Source organism: Canis lupus, chromosome 33 (genome assembly GCF_048164855.1).
Source record: "Canis lupus baileyi chromosome 33, mCanLup2.hap1, whole genome shotgun sequence".
Classification (NCBI taxonomy): Eukaryota; Metazoa; Chordata; class Mammalia; order Carnivora; family Canidae; genus Canis; species Canis lupus.
Window position 1 is genome coordinate 33,726,615 of NC_132870.1, and position 22,031 is coordinate 33,748,645.

The 22,031-nt window shown below is 36.1% G+C and overlaps 1 protein-coding gene across 1 annotated transcript in view; it reads right to left on the reverse strand.

Annotated features, from left to right (window-relative positions):
• Positions 1-1,898: 1,898 nt before the first annotated feature.
• Positions 1,899-22,031, reverse strand: part of ARSJ (arylsulfatase family member J) — a 79,299-nt gene continuing 59,166 nt past the window's right edge. The window contains exon 2 of the mRNA XM_072810214.1: positions 1,899-8,714. Within this exon, the coding sequence (XP_072666315.1) occupies positions 7,310-8,714 (1,405 nt within the window). The 3' untranslated portion in view covers positions 1,899-7,309. The remainder of the gene's footprint in view (positions 8,715-22,031) is intronic.

Sequence of the window (22,031 nt, forward strand, 5' to 3'; positions counted from 1 at the left end):
TCTCGTAATGTGAAACATCCTGTGGCTCTCAGGAAGGTTCTCAGGAAGCCTTATAGCCTCTTTCACATCATCATTCTCATACACTGCATCATCTTGCATTAAATCCAGTTTATTGAACCCTGCAGCATTGTAATACCATTTCTTAATACCCTCTAGCCGCCTGATGTTGCAGCAGGAGACCTGCTCGCCATTTTGATCCCAAGACTTCACAGTTCAGTTTAAAATACTTACCTCACCCCAGATGATTCCCTCCTACCTATTTGCTGTCAATCCCCCTCCAACAGTCACAGGGTGACACAGGCCACCACTGTGTCAAGAAGTAGGTATTTTCATGGTTCTGCACGGTTAGGACCTTCTGAGGAAACATTATTGGCAATTGGGTTAAAGGACAAGCCTTGGAAGTTAAAGGGTATTAGATAGACCTTGAACCATCTGCTCCCATTCATAAGGTAATAGAACTTACCTCTTCCAGAGCCAAATGCTTCACATTCTATGGTGTTGACTTGCCCCTTTCTTCTTGAGAGAATTCATTTACATTCCAAAGGATTGTGAAAGACTGTGGAGCAAAGGTTTCTCTTTTTTACTCTGGAGGGGAGGAGAAAAGAAGAGGCATCCTGTTCCTGTATAAAACCCCTAATTCCAACATATATGTGTATGTAAAAAAAAAAAAAAAAAAAACAAAGAACCCTAATTCCTAATCTCTGGGTTCCTCTTCTGTGGTACAATTCCTGGACATGGAGTCCTAACCATGTGGCAGTTATTAGGTCACCTCTGGGAAGTTGGTGACGTCATCACGGTAAATAACAATGACTGATATCTACTCCAGTGAGTCATGGTTTCTTTCAGGATAACTTTCTTTCAGGATAATTCTTCTTTCTGAAGAAATATAAATAGTAAAAATGTATCAATTTTGTTAATGAGGATAGGATCCTGTTTGAGGAGAACCTCATAGGCTAACAGGATCTAAGAGATGTCAACAGAAACCAGTAGCTGCCATGTTGAAAGGATGGGAAGACCTTGGTCTGCTGAAGATTGCGAGGTAGCATCCCAAAACGGTGCTTTTGGTTTCTGTTTTGTCTTCCAGGCCAGGGAAGTAAAGGTCCAGGAATTCCCCAAATTGAGCTGTGGGTAGGTAGACAAGATTAGAAGTCTCTGTTGCTTTCTCCTCCAGGCTAGATGAGAAAGAGCCAGAATTCCCAAAGATGGGTTTTAGGTAGGTCCAAAACAGTAGAAATTACTTTGTTTATTGATCTCTCCTGACAGGAGGAGACAGGAGGAGAACATGTTAATTAGTTACCAAAATTGAGGCAAGGCTTTGGGCATTGCAGCTGGGAAGCTGTGCAAACCTGAGGGGAGATGTATCTCACTTATTCCTTTGGAAACACTTTGATTCCCCATTCCCCACTCCCCTTCTACCATGATCTCTGCTGCTAAAGGTTTTAGTGTGGGGCTCAGGACCTCCTGTCACAGGGTGGGGGCAGTGAGGGTAGTTTTACACACTCATCTCTTTATGTTGGGGAATTTTAGGAGAGGATGAATTAAGATGTCAATAATCTGTTGGACACAGGTGTCTATGTGCCTAGTTCTGTGGCAGGAAGTGGTGTGGGACCCAGGAATGGATAATAAAAGCACTGAAAATGTAAAATGTGGAGCCATGGTTGTAATGTAAGAGGACAGAAAGAAACAGCCTACCCATAGGCCAGATGCTAGGAAGTACACAGACTTGGAGACAAAGAAAGAAGGGAAAAACCTCTCCACTTACCTGCTTACCTAGTTCATCACTACAGCCACTTCTCCCTGCTGGGAAATAATAGCTTATCTTGGCAGTTGTCACTGTAATTTTTGAAAGGCTAAGTTAACTCTTAGGTCTTTGAGCAAAACATGAAGAAAAGACAGGCTTAATAAAAAAGACTGTATATTTTATTTTTACACGTACATGGGCATCTTCGGTGGAAAAGGAAGACACAAAGAAGTCGCTAGAGTTGAATGCTATGTACCAGGTTGGACAAAGGGTAGTAAATTGTGAGAATGTGACAAAGGGTTCTGGGCCAGGACAATTACTTGTGGAAAAGTGACTAGAGAGGTGAGGATCAGATTAACAAATTTGTACAGGCTTCTCTCAGCCTCCACTCCCCTTGTCTAGTGACAAGAATGTCTTCCTCCTTATGGAGAGGACACTTTTCATATGAGAGTTTTATCTCCTGCCTTCCAGAAGAAAAAGGAAGGCTGTTCTTGTATCTGCCATTTTTAAGGTGACTGTAACTCACTCAAAGGAATGAATATACCAAGGCAGCATATTTTGGGGTGATATACTCTGAATCCCTACATTTTATTGGTGACTTAAGTGTGATTGTATAGTAGAAAGTAATGTGGATGCTATATGCTTATAATTCTCTATTTCTCAGGTGCTAGAGGGAATTGATACTCCAATCATGAAAAACTACAAATGTTAGTGGGATGTGTATTAGAATGCGTCTCCATGGCTGATGAATTATGCTATCATTTTTGCTGATAAAAAACCTCTGGAAGTTCTGATGATGGTGACATGAGAAAATACAGTTTCAGATGCTATATAAAAACCAAGGTTTTTTTTTAAAAAACAAAAACAAAAACAAGGTTTTGTTTTTGTTAATCTTAGTTATAAATTTTTTTTTCTTATAGTTGTTTAGGCTTTAGAAGTTCTTTTGAAAGTATCTGCCAGTCATTCACAACTCTCAAGGCTGAAGGAACATTAATTCTTTAAAATATCGTTTCCAGAGAAATTAATAGGTCATTTAAAATTTGTTTATGGATTTTTATTGTGAAAGATAAATTTTACTTTTCTTTGATTTATAAGATGCTCCTCACTTAAAATTTTCAGCTAGAAAAAAAAAAATTTTCAGCTAGAGAATTTTTGCAAAGAGTGACTATGTAGACATTTCTAATGAGCTTATGTTATTTTCTTCCTCCTTTATGGTTTTTGAGATTAATTTTACACAAAATTGCATAAGCCAATGAACCAAGAATATCATAGGATTGTAGAAAAATTTGGGAGAAAGGAAATTTCAAGTCACAGATATAAAATGGAAGGTTAGGTAATGTGTTTGTCTACCTAACTTGCAAGGACATTTTGGTGTCCTGGCTTTAATAATGCCATAGCTAGCCAATAAATCAACAGACTTCATAGAAATCCTAACAGTCCAGCTTAAGAAAGACCTATCTTTAAAGAAGAATTCTTGTTCTGCCAAATTGGAGAGGTTTGTAATCACTCAAGGAAACGAGGTTTAATCCATGTGGCTTCAAAATTCTATGAAGACATAGACGTTTGCTATTTATCTTTTTTCCTTTTACAACTTGCTAAGACAATTATTCACAATTTAAGCCCCCACCTCTTCTTTCTGGAAACTCTCATTTCAGCTAATGGATCTATAATATTCAAAGTAGTGTTAGAATAATAGTGTTCTGTCCTGTTAGGTAATAAAGTAGATAAAAATTGCTCTCAATTTTGTGTGACTTTGCTTGGGATTTGCTTTAACACTCTATTTTTATAACTATACATTATTAGAGTTACTTTTTACAGTGCTAGAAATGTCTGCATTTCACATTATTGCTATTATTATGAGGAAAGGTATTAGAGATGATTAGTTCTATTTTCAACAGTGAAATCCTGATACAAGAAATGGAAAGCAAACAACAAAAAAAAGGAAATCAGAAACTCAAGCAAATGTAGCTGAACATATGGATGTATGTGATAACTGTATTTATTCATTCAAAAATATATATTGAATGCTGACTATGAGCCAGGTATTGCCTTATATACTGGTGATACAAGTATAAACAGAGCAGACATAAATGATTTTTAAGAAGCTTATACTCTAGAGGAAAGAGTCAGGGAATAAAGAAAATATGTAAGTAAAGTATGAAATATATTAAAGGATGAGAAGTGCTACGGAGAGACATCACTTAGGGAAGAAGGGAGAGGAGGAGATGAGGATGCTTGATTATTTGATTTATGTATGTCTCCCAGGATAATGTACATGACCTGAAGACAAGAACTCTGTTTGATTATACTTGTCAATGGACCCTAGGGGATATCATTGTATGTGGCATTTCACAAATGTTGAATGAATGGGTAGATAAACTTGGCATTGAATGAATCCTCCCCTTATTCTGATCTACTTTTTCCTTTTCATATTACTTTATATAGTACCTATATACAGCAGTCCCAAGACCTCCAGTGGATGCCTGAAACCACAGATAATATCTAAGTCTATATATACTATGTTTTATTCCTATACATACACATCTATGATAAAGCTTAATTTATAAATTAAGCACAGTAAGAGATTAACAGCGATAACTAATAATAAAATAAAAATTATTAACAATATACTGTAATAAAAGTTGTGTGAATGTGGTCTCTCTCTCTCTCAAATATCTTATTGTATAGAACTCAGCCTTCTTGTGATGATGTGAGATGAAAAAATCCCAAAGTGATGAAGTGAAGTGCGGTGAATGACGTAGGCATTGGGATGGCTATGATTCATCTGAGGATACAGAAGGAGGATCGTCTACTTCTGGACTGCAGTAGACTAATTATTCAGAGTAAGTAAAGCCATGGAAAGCAAAATTGTGGCTAAGGTGGGGGACTACATATAGAATTTGCTTATTAGTTACATTCATTATTTATTGTCTGCCTAACTTGGCAAGAGGATAACCTGCACAAAGGTGAGAATTTTTATTCATTTTGTTCACTGCTACATCCCAAGCACCTAGAATTTTACCTGACAGATTTGGGGATTTAATAAATATTTGTTGAATGAACATGTAAATTTTGATAAGTAATTTTTGCTAAGAAGGAACAATGAATTTATTGGCTTATGACATAAGAATTTTGCATGGTTCTTTTGGCAAGCCAGCTTCTTTCTGCCAACACATATTCTGATGGCTACTGACAAATTCATAATTTGAGTGCTTAAGAACCCTATAAATAAAATGCTTAAGAGGCTAATCCTGATGCCAAATTCATATACTTTGGAATATCAAATGCTAAAATGTATTAACTGTATACTTATTCAGCTGTCAGAGGCACAGTGTTTTCTCTATTCTTAAGATTTTCAAAAAGGGCCTGGTCAAGAAAACTGTAACATTAACTCAATTATTTTGAAAAGTGAGGTGAGACTATATAAATATAGATGAAGCAACTCCTTTAGTAGACTTGACAGACCTGGGGTGGATGTTTTCACTGGAAAGGCACTATTAGAGTTTGCTGTTTGTTATTTGTTGCTTTTTTATTCAAATAAACTGTTTTATATCCTTTTGCATCCAAGACACGTAGCCAAATCCACAAATTATTTTCTGACAAAACTAGTTTTAAACTTTAAGTCCAGGATTTTCTTTTGTTCTCCTAGTAAAAGGATCAGAGGTTTTGAAGAGTTGCAGTCTAGTCTTGAAAGAGCTAGAAATACAGCATGAGAAACCCAGTTTAGTCTCTTAAACTGACACCAGAGATTAAATGCCCAGTATTAACACAGTTTTAATTATTAGGGCATTAAAGTCAAGTGTACAGTATTTTCCTTCCCAGACATCTTGAAATACCTAGTGAATTGCAGACATTTTGAAAATATTTTTGTTCATTATTTATAGATGAATATTATATTAGACTTTAGTTTTTTTTTTTTTTTAGACTTTAGTTTCTTTAGGGCAAGACAGACTTTTAAAAATATTTAATTTGAGAGAGGGAGAGAGAGAGAACACGACAGGAGCAAGGGGAGGGCAGAGGGAGAGGGAGAAGCAGACTCCCTGCTGAGCAGCAGGGCTCAATCCCAGGACCTCAGGATTATGACCTAACCCAAAAGCAACCGCTTAACCAGCTGAGCCACCCAGGCACCCTGCAAGACAGATTTCTCTTAAATCACAGCCTACCTAGCACATGTGCTGGTGGCAGGTATTCTTACAAATATTGAACATCTGCGAAGCCATTTCCAGATAGAAGACTGTGGGCTAATTTATTTTCATTGAGAAAGTTACGGTCATTAATCAAGAACTTAAAATCATATCCCCACCATGTCCACTTTGTGTAAGAGTAGGATCATTATAAATGTTACATACTAACAAAAGAGCATTTTTCTCTATGAAATAGCCAAATGGAAACATCTCTTATTTGCAAAATCCATATTATTTACTATGGTTGTTAGAAAATCATACCTTCAATTGACTATTTGTAAAGATTTTTGTTATTAAGATGAATAATATATCTAGAAATTAGATCATAAAAGCCACACTAAATTTGCTAGTGCTGTAAAACAAGTCATTTTTAATAATAAAGTCATATAAATAAAGTGTTTATGATAGAAACAATAAAGTCGTCTCTCACCCCTGTACAACACTGAATTTGAGTAATTTTTAAGGAATATATTCATCTTTTTACATTCAAAAATAACAATTGAACAATGATCATTTTTTCTGAATAATTTTCTTTTTATATTCTATGAATTCACACAGAATTACAGTAATTTGTAGTATTACAGTGCTTGGTAATCTTAAAGATATGAAGTAAACTTCTAACAGTATATAGAAAATAAAAATAAGATAATTAAAAGTCATTTGTATAACTTTTTATGAAAACAAAATAGTTAATATTTTTTTCTGTAAAATAAATTATGTATTTTATGTTGAAATGTCATTCTATTAAAGTGTTTAGAAAACAGTTACATTCATGTTTTGGCAGTGTGCTCAAACATTCTTATTTGCCATTCCCTCATGCGTGATAAAATGAGGTGCTTGCTGTTTACATGGGAGAAAACAGCCTATTTTCACAGGAAAGGAAATGATACGTGACATGGAATTAATTAAAAAAAAAAAACAAGTGTCATAAAATAGAGATACAATAATTCACTAAGAAAAAATATTTTTCAAGGCCTTTTGAGGTGACGCAACCTTTGACTGTCCTTTATCACAGGTAGTTGTAGTCCTGCTACCCTGTAACTTGCATCAAGTTAACATGTTCATTGGCTGCAGTTTTAAGCAAGTGTTTGGTCAATTGACTGAAGCACTGAACTCCTTAATGAACATTTCTATAAAGGAGCAAAAGAATTAAACATCTCCATTCTCCTCCGAGTGTGGCTTGCGAGGGTAGCACCTTTGGCACTGAATGGAACTGCTTTCCATGTGGCGACCAGGTGGCAGGAGTCTCGGGACTGGTACAGCATGAAAATAGTTCCGGTGCTTATGGCAGTGATCTTATTAAACCGAATTTGCTGGTTTACCTAGAAAACAGCTAAAAGACACAGACTGATCTAAGTTTAAGCAGACGGGAAAAAGATTGTACTTATCCACGGTAATGGCAAACACCTGCACGGCAATTTGGAAACGAACCTGCTTTCTGCTGTTTCTTCTTTGTCTTACTTTTCTTCTGCTTTTTCTCAGCCTTATTTTTGCTTGGCTTCTTTTTCTTGTATTCCTCCTTATACCATGGTCCCCAGACTCCTCCATTGAGCCGAGGGTTACTTCTGGGGTCTTTGGGGGGGTACCTGACAGGCACTGCGGTTTTGTTGAACTGGGAGAGCCTCCGCAGGAGCTGCTTCACGATGCCAGGATACCTGTGCGATAGGTCCACTCTCTCATATGGGTCAGCTGTGATGTTGAAGAGCCAGACGCTCTTGCCAGTCGACAAGGTAATTCGCTCGTTGTGCCACCGGTTGGGTCCCAGGTTGCTGAAAGACTGAGGGGGGACCCAGTCACTGTAGCCAGGGTTTCCTGTAAGCAGTTTCCAGTGCTGCACCCTGATGGCTGACTGGATGGCCGTGTTCCAGATCCCATAGCCGGCTGCCCAGGAGCCATTTTTCGCCTTGGTATAAATGGGGTCAATGTTGTGCAAAATATCCACCCGGGGTGAACGAAGGCCCTCACTTATGGTTTCCCAGACATCATAGCCATCCAGTTGGATGTCCTCATCAATTTGTCCTTCAGCCAGTGAAATCAGAGTGGGGTACCAGTCAGTGATGTGCACCAGCTCCTTACACACTGTTCCCTTGTTTTTCAGAAGTGGACTATGCACAAAGCCAACAGCCCGAATGCCTCCTTCCCAGTACGTTCCTTTGCTACCTCTGAGAGGCCAGTTACTTCCTCCTGCTGTGGGCTGGCCGCCATTATCTGAAGAGTATATGATGATGCTATTGTTATAGAAACCATAGGTCTTCAGAGCCAGAGTCACATTGTTGATAGCTTCATCTAAGCAGGAAAGCATGGCTGCATACCTCCGCCTATTTATGTTGATAATGGATCTGTAGTGTTCAAAATACCTGCCAGGGGCTTGCAGCGGTGAGTGAACAGCTTGGTAGGCAATATATAAAAATATAGGCTTTCTGGGGTCATGGGAAGCTAAGATCTGCTGAACTCTCTGAGTGTACATCTGTGTGGAGTATATGCCATTGTCATAGTCCCAGGCAGCATTGTCATTTTCATACAAGTCGTAGCCACACATCCCAGGACTGTCACATTTGTAGTGTGTATAGTAATCACCACTTCCCAAGAGGGAACCAAAAAATGTATCAAATCCTCTCTTGGTGGGCATACATTCTTTTCTATAAAAACCCAAGTGCCATTTTCCAACCATATGTGTTGAATATCCAACCTCCTTTAGCTTCTGAGGTAGGGTTGCATTGTCCAGAGGTAAGCAGTTGGGTTGGGTAGGTCTTATGATAGAATGTTGAAGTCCGGTGTGTATCTGATACCTTGACGAGAGTAAAAGTTTTGTCAGTGCAGAATAAAAGAGATATTATAATGGTTTTTAAGTTAAACAATGTTCCTATGAAATAAAACATTACCTGAAATAAAATAGGACCAATTCAGTATTTCTACTGTCGACTCAAAAGTCTTACCCTAATTAGCTTCATATTTAACATCTGAAATACATTTGACTCTAAATCAGTACTTTTAAAACTAAGATTTCACCACTTAAAGTACTTTTTTTTTTTTTTTTGAGAAGGGGTAGGGGTAGAGGGAGAGAGAAAATCTTAAGCAGGCTCCACGCTCAACATGCAGCTCTATGTGAGGCTCAATCTCACCATCCTGAGATTATGACCTAAGCCAAAAATCAGACGCTTAACCCACTGGGCCACCCAGGTGCCCCTATCTCAAAGTCTTTTTAAAGTTCTTCTAATGGAACTAATCTGAATTAACTTTAGATGAGATCGGGCACGTTCAGGGTGGTATGGCCACAGACCTGAATTAACTTTAATCTCTTAATTATATGACATAGAAAGCTAATGTGGTAAGGGAAAGTATAGAAATGTTAGATGATGATGATGATGATGATGATGATGATGATGATGATGATTAATTAGTTTTTAGTCTAGGGACCTCACATTAGCTCCCAAATCATTTCCTGAGATCATTTTTTTTTTCAAGCACTAATTCTGAGGCACTAAAAATACAAGGAAAAGTTATATAAAAATCTGCTATTTGATTGTCAAAAAATATCTTATAATTAGTCCTCAACCTGTTAGATTTCTGTAAAGAGAAAGGGAATTTTTCTGGCACACAAGACATTACTGAAAAGCCACTTTAGGGTAAGGGTTTTAGCTGGTGCTAAGGAAGGATTATATTTTCTTCAAAACAGCAGCAAATAAGTCCTTTCATATTTTTTCCACAGTGTCTCCTTTTTAAAAAAAATCACATTCAACTATTCTAAGAAAACAAGGCAACCCTTTCTATATATTAAAATTAAGTGACTGTTAGGTTCTAGCCTTGTTCTTTTCCCAAGGATATTTTGCCAAGGACTTTTCCTCAGAGAATGGTTATCATCACCTAAGTATGAATTTTCATTTGGATCAAGATGTGCCTATTAGTTCATGACATTTAAAAGCAATTGATTCTATAACTATTATATAAGTTCAAAAGGACTTTTAAAATAGAAAATACAGAAATTCTGAGAAAATGAAGGTTGCAGAAGGTTTTAAGTTAGATGCAAAAATATGATTTAAGGTAGATGCAAAAATATTTTTTAAGGTAGATGCAAAAATATTCTTGGAATCAAGTTACAAAGAGTAATATTGAGATCAAAATAAAACATTTTTAAAATTGATTTAACTCAAAAGGCCACATGTCATACATACCTTGGGTGAATAGGGCAATTTATTTAAATTTTCAAATGACAGTATAATGTAACTGTGAGTTTTTTTAAAGTGTCATTGATGTAACTAACATTGATGGTTTTGTGGGATCCATAGGGATATTTGGTCACTAAGGCAAAGCAGCATTCAACATGGGCCCTGTCTACTCTGCTAATCATTAAGCTGTCAAAGTTTCACAATTACCACAGTTGAGATAATTTAAAATGTAATAAACTCTCAAAAATAAGCATTTCATAAGCATTATTTAGCAGCAAATTAAGAAAGTACTGTTACTGCCCTTGATAATTTTTGATGATTCAGTTCAGAATCCAAAACACTTCCTGGTGAAAGCATTGATTTTGTAAGAGTACATGACAAATTGATAATACCTATCAGTGTAAGCATTGATTCAATTTAAAAATGGAAAAATCTGTATGGGTAAGAATTTTAATGAATCATTAAGTAAATAATTCTATGCAGAAAATATACTTGGCCAGAGTATCTATTCAATTCATTGAATGGCTAAGCAATTCAAGTCTTTTTAATCAAACTGGGCATTTTCTCAGCTAGTACTAAAAGCAAAAGTAATTGTGCCTTTTGAAAAGCATGAAATACAGAAAATGCTCACACAAAAAAGAGTAGGGAAGAAAAGGTCGGTGTTTTTCAGGAGAGGGAACAGTGTTAGCAGATAAGTAAGAGACATCAGAACCATTAGCTGTATGGTTTTTTTCTTCCCCACAACCTAGAACAGTTTTCATATTGGAAAATTTAGAACAGACAACAACATAAAGGTTTGGTGGAAGCTCATAGCAGAAGAGATCTTTTCAGGACAGGCTCTTATTAAATGAACTCAAGACTTTGGGGGTAAATTGGTAGTTTGGACTAGAATTTGGGGCATAGGTGAAGGATAGATAGAGCTTGGGGGTTAGACAGACCTGGGGTTGAATTTGCTCCACTGCTTATTAGCTATGTGACTTTGGGCAGTACTTAACCCCTCTGATCCTCAGTTTCCTCATCTGTAAAATAGGGATAATAATACATATTGGATTGCTGTAACATTAAGAGAGCATAGAGTTTAATAAGGAGAGTACAGAGTACATCAATAAATGATAGGTTTTGCTATTATTACCTCAGAGTTCTGAGTCATGTTACTAACATATATGTATAATGTTTTATAATTTATAGGCCTTCTGTCACATGCATTATTGCATTTAGTTCTTACTACAACAGTAAGAGGTAGGATACTTTTTTGTTAATTTTATAGATAGGAGAATAGAGATATAGAGATGACCCCCAACTCCTTAGCCTGCTCCACCAAGCTGTGAAGTTGATTTCTGAATGACAACAGTTAAGTCTGATGCTCTCTCTATTCTCTTTAAGTAAAATCAGTATTCTTAAAAAAAAATCAAGGAGCAGGGGAAAAATGCCATCAATCTTGAGAAGCAAATCTGTTTTAACTTTCTAATTAAAGAAAGATTTTTGTAAACCAAATAGTGAGGTTTATATTGATCCCAGAAAAATTTGAGAACGATTTTTTAAGTAGATGATTTGTGACCACTTCAAAAAGAACAAATTAGGTGGGACCAAAAAGAAAAGTCTTGCTATGTTAGCTTCATTTTCTTTTCTATTATATTTTATTTTATTTAAAATAAATTTTTAAGCTTCACTCTCTTTTTTTAAAAAAAAGATCAGTATTAGGTAAACAGCTTTGGAAAATGATTGGCATTTCAAAAATCTGCTCATGATTCTTTTCTTACAAAATAATGGAAAATAACAGTATGGTCATTATAAGAATGATAGTATTACACATTAATACCAATCAAGGCATATAGATAATTTTTATTTACATGATTTCTCTGGCTTATAGAACTCTGTGGATGAAGCAGGAGAGTTCCATTAATTATTTTCATCTAATAACAAAAACCCAAAACATTGAAACTCAGAGTAATTTAATGATTTGTCGAGTTTTATAGCTATAAGTGTTGAAAAAATCTGGAATCCAGATTTTTGGCTTTAGAGTCTTTTCCATGGAACACTCACAGATTACTGAAAAGCTAGACCCATTTAAACATTGGGTTAATTTATTTACATTAACCTTCAGTAGTTATTCATTTGCTCAGTTAAACAGTATATGGAGTGTAAAATGTATGCCAGGGTCTAAATATTTGTTCTGTTTTGTCCACCACCTCCTGGTACCCAAAGCTTTGCTATCCCTAAGTGAGCTCTAAGTCAAGATCCTACTAGCAATGGGACTGACATTAAGGTATGAGTTTTCTGAACCTTGGGATCAGGTAGGGATGGAGACAGTTCAGTCATGGAGAATAGCACTGAATGCTAACAAATTATTTTCTTTTAGGAAGGGGATGGTTGGAATCTAGGGAATAATCTTTGGCTTGATAGTGTCTTTGACTTGGCAGCAGCAAGCTTGATAATCAATTAGATAATTCTTCAAAACACACTACAAAATAGTGATTGATTAATTAGTTGAATACTGCTGATCTGAAGAGTAGTCTCTGGAACAGTACAACAAAGCTCTTTCCATGGCTTTTACGCATTGGTCATTATCATACATTTATTATTATAATCCATTAAAAATCCATATCTATTATTATCCATGACTTGAATAAAGAAACAGAAGAAATCCTTGTTATCTAGGAAGAATAGTTGATATTATAAGTGGTGTAATCAAGACTCAAAGTACTATAAATGACTTGAAATGTTGAAACAAGATGAAATATAGATAAAAAATGTCTAAGAAAATCTAATTGGGATAAATGGAAGGCTCTGCATGTTAAAAGACATTTATTTACATGTTCTTATGGATCTGGGAAATTGGACATATCAGACTATGAATTTGAAAAAAGCAAAACAGAAAAGAGATAAAATGCTAGTAAGATCTTACATTATATAAGGGCGATGTGTAAATTCTAAGAAGTAATAACGCTACACTGGGCTAATGATAACATCTGGAATATTCAATGCTTAAGCACATTCCCACAAGTATATGTACATTTATTTATTTAAAAGTGATATACAGGCACTACTGCACTAATTTATGAATATTTTAAGTCACACCAAGTAAAAATTAAAAAGAATGGGATAAAATAAATATAAGTAGAATTCTGGTATTTGTTCTTATATCCTATGATCCCGCATTGTCCTAGGGTGTATGTATTCCAATTTGGAGACTGCTGGTACAGAAAGTTGATTGTAAGGAGATGAGATTGAAACAGAGATTAATGAGGCTATTACAGTAGTGTAGGTCAAAGATGATGGTGGCTTGGACTACCACCTAGTGGCAGTAAAAGTGGAAGGAAGGGGATAAATCAGATGTATAATTTGAATTTAGGACTGATAGAAGACTAAATCAGTGAAGGGAGAGTAGTGGGAAAGGAAAAGGAAAAATCAAGGACTTTTGGGTTTGTGGCTTTCATATTTTGGTGAACAGTGGACGGACCAGCTGATCTCCATTTTGTTCCAAAGAATACAGTTAGACCTAATGGATAAGATTACAAAATGGTAGGTTGAAAAACAACAGCACAAACAAACAAACAAACAAACAAACAAAAAACCCCACAACTAAAAAAGAAAAGAAACAAAAAACAACAAAATAGACTACATGATCATCTGCCAGGGATTCTGTAAAAAATGAATCTGAATTGGGAAAGGAATATTAGATTACCTCTAAGGTTCCTTCTAACTAAAAATTCATGGATCAAAGATGATAGGTTAATGTTTCCCTAAGGAACGCCATGCAACCTCAGAGCAGTTTTACAAAAACAAATTTATATTACATACAGGTATTTGATAAAGAAGTTTCCACAATGCATCCATATATATTTAATTTCTTTCTTTGAATAATATAAAGTTAGCTTAAAAATAGGTTTTTCACATAATATTTTCTGAAGGCAGTAATCAGGCTAAAAAATGAACTAATTTTGAAATTTAGCCTACTTTTTTGTTACCATCTGGCCACCATGTGAAGAAAATTCCATATGAACAATAGTAAACCTAGAGTTGATGCCAAATCTGTTAAAATCAATAGCAATCATTCTCACTTTCCTGCCAACTTAAAAGACAGAAGCTAAGTGGGCCTTTCAGCTTGGCATTAGATTATGTAAAGACTTCTGTAATTTTTTAAATATTAATTTATATCACTGAGTTCTGGTAGTAGCAGTAGTTTTGAATTCTCTTTTGCCTAGGAATGTCTAACATAATATTATTGTTTTATTTTATTTTTTTAAAAAGATTTTATTTATTCATTCATGAGACAGAGAGAGAGAGAGAGAGAGAGAGGCAGAGACACAGGCAGAGGGAGAAGCAAGCTCCATGCAGGGAGCCCGACGACGCGGGACTTGATCCCGGGACGCCAGGATCACGCCCTGGGGCCAAAGGCAGGCACTAAAACTGTTGAGCCACCGGGCTGCCCAATATTATTGTTTTAATCCAGTTACATAGTTGTACCCTTATAATGACGAGATACTTATAAAATTATGAGTCTTTATAGTTCCACGCAGACTCTAGAGTCTAAGATTATTACAGAATACAAAATCAGCCAATAGTGCAGGAGAAATTGATATTTCGAAGGGAAGGAACCAGGTATAAGAAACTATACCTTATGAATCAAATGTCACTCAGGTATTTATATATAAATTAGAAAAATGTAACTAAGTTTCCATATTCTGAAAGGTGTTCCTTTATCACTTCCTTCCAAAAGACTCTTTTATTTCAAAGACTGCCATTCTATTTATAGGTCTTAATTTCACCTTTCAATTAATTATATCTTCTAACAAAGGGTGTTAAGTGGGAGAGAGGTACCATAACAACTCAATGTCTAGCTTTTTTTCATGAATGAATGGATATTCATTGAGTATTCATTCATGAGATGAAAAACTAGTCATAGTTTAGAATGAATTACTTATTTAAAACTCATTCACTCACCATGAGCCAGACACTGCTAGCTTTGGGGGTCATAAAGTTGAAGAGGATGATTCCTGCTTGCAAGGCACTCAGTTAGCAAGACTTCTTACTCAATTATAGACCCCAACAGTCCAAACCAGAAGCAGATAAGACCACTTAACTCATACTCTAACTAAAACCCCTTGAGCATATTTCTTTTCACACTTTTTTGAGGCATTAATAAAGGTGTTTTGCAATGACCAGAACATTCCAACTGCCAGGTCAGAAAAGCCCTGATAGCAATGGAATGCCTAGAAGACCACACATCCCCTTTCCCACCCATGTTAATGGTCTGAACACATCCCGACCCCCATGCATGAACATGCACTCTCTGCCTGCTCTCTTGCATGTATCCCCACCCTCCATCCTCTCCTTATAAAATTTCAGGTGTCCATATTGCCGGTGGAGATGTTGGTTTTTAAGGCTTGAGCCTGCCACCTCCTCCAGCTGCCTGCACCCAAAATTAATTTTTCTCTTTCTCTTTTCCACAACCCCCCTCTTGAATTATTGGCTTCTCTTATGATGAGTTTATCTGAGTTTGTTGGGCAACAGTGTTGGCAAACCCAGCCAGGAGCTATGCTTTTGATTTGTTGGGATTCCTCAGGATGGATGGTTGCAACAGCACTTCAGGGCTTCCCCTCATTTCTAGAATTAGAGGCTACAATAGATGATTAGGTTACAAGTCTAGTATTATTAGAGACTGACAAAAATTAGAGAATAGTCATGACAGGAATATATAGTTCAAGAAAAACAACCACAGCATATTCTGAGTACTCCTATTAGGGTCACAAAATGCTCTCAGAAGAGGCCATGTTTGATCTGAGTGCATTTGTAGGGCTATCTAGGTGAATGTGGGGAAAAGGCAGATAGTGAAAAACCTGGAACAATATGGACAAAAGCATGGAGTCACAAGGGAACATGAATCTGAGGTGATTCTTGAGGGGGGAGGTGCCATTCACTTGAAGAGTTGAAGGAAGGGGAGGTAAAGAGAGTATTTCAGTAAGAGGAGCAGAATCTTCAAATGCACAAAGGTAGAGAATTTGGCCTCATGTGGATCAACAGTTCAGAATATGAGAACAGAGATTCAGACATATCTTGATGGAAGATGAGATTACAGAGATAAGTAGGTGCCAAGTTACATAGAGCTGTATTACAGCATACAGCTGTACAACGGTTTTTGTACTTAATGTGAAGTTTACAGAAAACCACTAAAATACTTTAAAAAGAGTAATAATACATCATAAAAGTCTGTATTAGAAAAATCACTCTGCAGCATGAAGGGTAGATTGGAGTGGAACAAGACAAAAGCAGGGATGTTTGTGTAAGAAATAAATGCTGACCGTTGAAACGGAGATTGGTGACAGTAAGGATGAGGGGAGGATTTTAATGGGGCATATCTGAGAGGGCTACATACTGTGGGCAATGTGAGACAGGAGATGTTAAAAATGAGTCCCAAGTTTCTCGGTTGAGTGGTGGGGTGAAAGAAGTTTTCTTGTACTAAGGAAATCTAGGAAGAAGAAGAGAAATGAATACGAAGATGATGCATCCTGCTCTGTGTTTGGTTGGAAACACCTGTAAGATATCCAAAAGCACTGTTTGGTTGGAGATGTATAGGATAAAATAACTCTAAGATTTGAGACTCATTAGTATACAGGTGGTGGGTGAATTTATGGGAGCACATGAGATCATCTAAAAACAAGACCGAGACTGAGGGCCAAAGACGGAGCCCAGGGAATGCCATCATGCAGAAGAAAAGCAAGGAGCACCAGTGAAAGAGTTTGAGATGAAACAGCTACTGCATAAATTAGAGTAATAAAGGGCAGTTTGAGTCGACTTCATCACATACAGTAAAGAAGCTAAGAAACATGAGAATTTAAAAAGCATCAACTTAACTTGGGAATAAGCCTGTATGACCTTGTAGGGACCAAGAACAGGCTGCCCCAAAAAAGGCTACTTTGGCATGAAGATTATTTCGAGTTAAACACAGCAGATTCAGAAAAAGCTCTTTATCTCCCCCACAACTTCCTGGATGTACCAGGAAGAGAGCTATTAACATAGGTTCTTTTTTACCTAAGAAGGTTAACTGCATAATAGGTCAACCTTTGTTTTCCAGACATCTCCCCTCACCTTCCTGCTAATAGACTTCTACCCTTTGTATCCTTAAACCCTCATCTTTCTCCTTAGCTCAGGTAGGAAGTCAAATAAACCTCATATTGCCTGACTGTCTCTGGAAGTTCATGTCTGTGTGGATTTTCCATACATATGAAACTAAAGTTGATTTTCTCCTGTTTATCTGTTTTATGTCAGTTCGATTCTTAGTCCAGCTAGAAGGACCATGAAGGACAGAGGAAATTCTTTCTCCCTGACAACGTGATAAAACATATTTTAGTAGAAGCCCAGATTTTAGTGAGTTGAGACCTGAATGAAAAGTGAAAACTGTGAAAATGTTAATTGAATTGATCTGAGTGCATTTGGGTAAACTGGAATTGGGTAGCTAGAAGGAGCCATACCACTCAACCTCAATTACAGGAAGAATTCTCAATTGCAGGCTCCAACAAAAGAATCTTCAATAGGAAGTAATGATCAATTATAGGCCCCAACAGGAGAAGAGGTACACTGAATCTTCTACAAGAAATTGACTACCCCAATTTCTCAGCCAATGAGAAACTGTCATCATCCTGAACTCTTACTTTTCTCCAATGGACCTTAGTTCAGAACAGCCCCTCCCAACTTCCTTTTTCTCTATAAGATAATCTTCCTCTCCTTTGTCTGTTGCATTTGTCATTTTGCTATAGATTGTGGGTCCTGAATTGTAATTCTCTACCATTCTTGAATAAACCCATTTTGCTGGTAAGATAATTGGCTTCCTTTTTTTTTTTTTTTTTTTTAGGTTTACAAAACGTGTAAGTGGTGAGTATAAACTATTTCTTCAAGATGTATAAATGGAAAAAGAAAAAAATATATGATGGGGCTCCAAGTGCTAATATGGAGAAATGCTTATGGTGCATTGTTGAGTGAAAGAACATCTGGCTATGGGAGAATATTGTATGATTACATTTTTATAATAAAAACTATGCATATTCTATGAAGGCAGGGACTGTTCACTGCTGTTCTGCATTGCCTAAAACAATACCTGGCTCATAAAAGAACATCAATAAATATTTGTTGAATGGATAAATGAATGAGTGTGTATTCATAGAAAGAGAAAGGGAAAGAAAAAATGTAAAGATATGATCCAAATAGTTAGACATGATTATTTCCAGGGAGATAATAGTAACTGTGAGAGAAGAGGGACTAATTTTTAATTTAAAATAAAAAAGGAAAAAAAATACATAAAAAATAAAATAAAAAAGGGAATGTAAATGCCAAGTGAATGAAAACATTCATCTCATCAAGGAACATGCTTCCTATTAGGAACATCTATTCAGGAGGCCAACTTTAGGCCAGAATAAAACAGACAGAATGAGCTAAATAAATTCTGTAATCATCTCATGTAAGCCAGAGAAAAATGCTCCATTTAACAAACAGAAAGAATAACTTGTCAAGTAACTTAAAATTCCTGGCTTTAAATGGTCTTTCCTCCTCATCAGAACCTGCTGTTCATCCTTACAATTGCCCTGCTCATCCACAATATGTTAACATTTATAAACATCAAAGATTTTGCTACACTGAATACAGTTTTCCTGGTCTCATTAGAAACATGGCTGCAAATCACATGTTAAGTGACTTCTTTCTGGAAATTTTTCTTTTAATCTTGAAACCCGTGTCCATCTTGTCAGTTCAGATGAAAGAATGAACATTAGAGGTCATATTGCCCCAGGCAGGGCTAGACTGATCAACGAACCTGTAGGAATGCAACTCTACTAGCTTTTAGGTATATATCAGCACTACCCTAAAGATATAATCACCAGATGCACCTAAAGAAATCTCTAGCATAAAGAATAAAGATATTTTTCAGATCCTAAGTCTCTTGAGATGGAAAAGATCTCTAGGAGATCAGATGAAGTGGCACTAGAGCACATGCTAGCATAATCTTCTGGGCCTCCAATCAGTGGTATCCCCTTTTTCAAGGCATCCCCTGACCCAAATTTTGCCTTCAAAACCCTTCACTTGCAAGCCATCAGGGAGTTTTGGACTTTAGAGTATTAGCTCCCCATCCTCCTGGGTGGCGCTATACCAATAAATAGCCTGCCTTTCCTTACTGCAAAAGCTGAGTGTCAATTTTTATTGGCTTGCCACACATCAGGTGGATGTACTTTTATTTGGTTCACTTAGAGTCTTATTTATGGTGTGTGTGAATTCTTGGTAGTTTCCATTAAAAAGCAAATATGCTTCCCAACTAGAGGGTCTTCTCCCTCTTTTTTTCCTCTGTCGTCTTTCCTTCTTGGAATTATTCCTTTTGAAGACTGATACTTTCTACTCCATTAAAAAGAAAAGATTTAATACATAAACAAGAGATTACCAAATATCTGTCTAAATGAACATTCACTTATATAATTAGTATGTTCCTTTTCTGTAAAATTATTGAGTAAAATTTAACTCCAGAGCTATATTTACAGTTATTTAATTTATAGAGATTATTTTAAGGTCACATATATTCCATAAAACAAAGTATAACCATATCATCAAAATAAAATTTTCTTTTTTTTTTTTGCTATTCTCTTTACTATCAGAGTATTATTAAATCATTTTTTTAAATGTGCAAGTTTTAATGTCCTCTATTCTAAACAGAAAATGCACTTGAAAGTATGGACCAGAGACTACTTAAAATATTAAACCACATTTCATGTTACCAACTTTACCCCAGAGACAGATGTGTTAAGGAAAATATCCTTAAGTAATATCCTTTGATGTTAGAATTCTCAAATTAAGATATAAATTTCTTAGAAAAAATTAAAAATCCTTTCAAATATTTTGAAAATATGATCTCTCACTTTCCTTTGTATGCATTAGTCCATCATTGTTATTTCCCTAGAACAGGACTGCCTTTTATTTATTTATTTATTTATTTATTTATTTATTTATTTATTTATTTATTTAGGATTTTATTGATTTATTTGAGAGATTGAGAGAGTGAGAGCTTGGGCAAGGGGAGGAGCAGAGGGAGAGGGAGAAGCAGACTCCACACACTGGGCAGGGAGCCTGATGCTGTGCTTGATCCCAAGACCTGAGATCATGACCTGAAGTCAGACATTTAACCACTTAACCGACTGAGCCACCCAGGTGTCCCAGGAGTGCTATATTTAAGCCTGATATTTTCTTGGTAGTTCTAACTTTGAAAAGAAAGAAAAATTATGAAGAGCTTGACATTTATGTTCACCATATGGCTTCTCTGTGAATTAGCTCAACAGAAAAAGTGGTAATATTCTTGCATTCTTGAACATAATTACTTGTTAGCCATAGTTAGGAATTATTTTTCAAATAACTGGGTATCTTTGCACTGAAATTACCCACACATAGGTGAAAGTATTTCATGTCAAACTCATATGGAACTCATTAATGTCTTAGCTGCAAGCCAGGTGAAAATAAAGTGAAAGTAAAGAGGCTTATCAGGGAATATATAATTGTTATATAATTGTTGGGAAATGTGACCAAAAAAACATGACTGCCAATTGACCCTTGAGCTGGACATGGGCACTAGGAGGCTTATCACCCTCTTCTCTGTCCTGGGAATGTGAGTTTCACTGGTCTGTCCTGGTCCTAGATGCTGCTCCAAGTACAGGGCCTTGAGATGGTGATGTGATGTTGAAAGCACCTGCATAGTATAGGTGACTGAGCCCAGTTAGGGCCTCTTTATAAGCTTTTAAGATTGGAAGAGAGGGTGCAGGGATCCATTCATCTTGCTGCCACCCAAAACAAGCCTTTTATGTATGTTCCTTTTGCTACCACCAGAAATGCTACCAAAATACAAAAAAATTTAAAAAGCCCCACCTACTAACCTGGAGTGGCCTATTTCTTAGGTCTGTCCCTGTTTCTATGGATGGGGACAAGTTTCAGATTACACCAGGAAATCTACAGAGAGAGAGTTGTGAACCTACATTCTTCAAAGCCAATAGGTTTACTAACACTTTCAGTTGATTAGCATCATTTTTAAAAGATGTTTATAATTCTATGCTACAAAGCAATTTAAACTAAAGAAAAAAGATGATTTTTCAGTCAAAACTCCATAAATTTGTATGACCAAATTCTCATGGCTAGAGCCACTCATTTTCACATAGGCATCATTAGACTTAGACATCAACTGGCATGTATAGATAATTTTTTTCCTAAAAGCTGCATTCATGGACTTCTGCCATGAGTTTGCCCTTTTATTGGTTTCTCTGTAAATTCTAACAGTGATGATTATTGATTCTGTCCTGAATACAGATATTGAACTATTTTGAATAGCTTAGGATTTATTATTAAAATGGCAGCATTAATAAGCAATTAGTGCTGGCAGATAAGGATGTGGAACTGATATTTTATATTCTGAAGTGCTGAACTTTATATGTAGCTTTAAATGAGAGTAGGAAAATTAGCAAATTAAAATGGACACCTTGCCCTAATAATTATTATAGATACTCTTTCATCTACCACATATATAACAAGGATGGTTATAGCTGTCTTAATTTTATATAATAATTCTTTTCACTCAACTTTCTTCTTTGTGTAGAAAAATGCCCAGAGTATTTGTCATATTATTCTCAAAAAGCTTTAGTATGTTTGAAATGTTTTACAGTGATAATAAAAATGTTTAAAACTAGGAATAAAAGGAAAAATAAATATACCCTGAAGATCTCTAATAGGCAAAACCTATTGCCTTGAAACATACCCGAGGGGAGGAGATCTTCTCTGCTCTGGCTTAACAGAGCTTTCATCCCTCTCGCTGCAGGTGCTGGTCAGCCCTCTTATATATTTTTTTCTTCCATTAAAGCTATCCAAACATTACAAGTAAAGTGGAAAGTAATCATTATAGAGGCAGATTATTTTCCTCAGGGG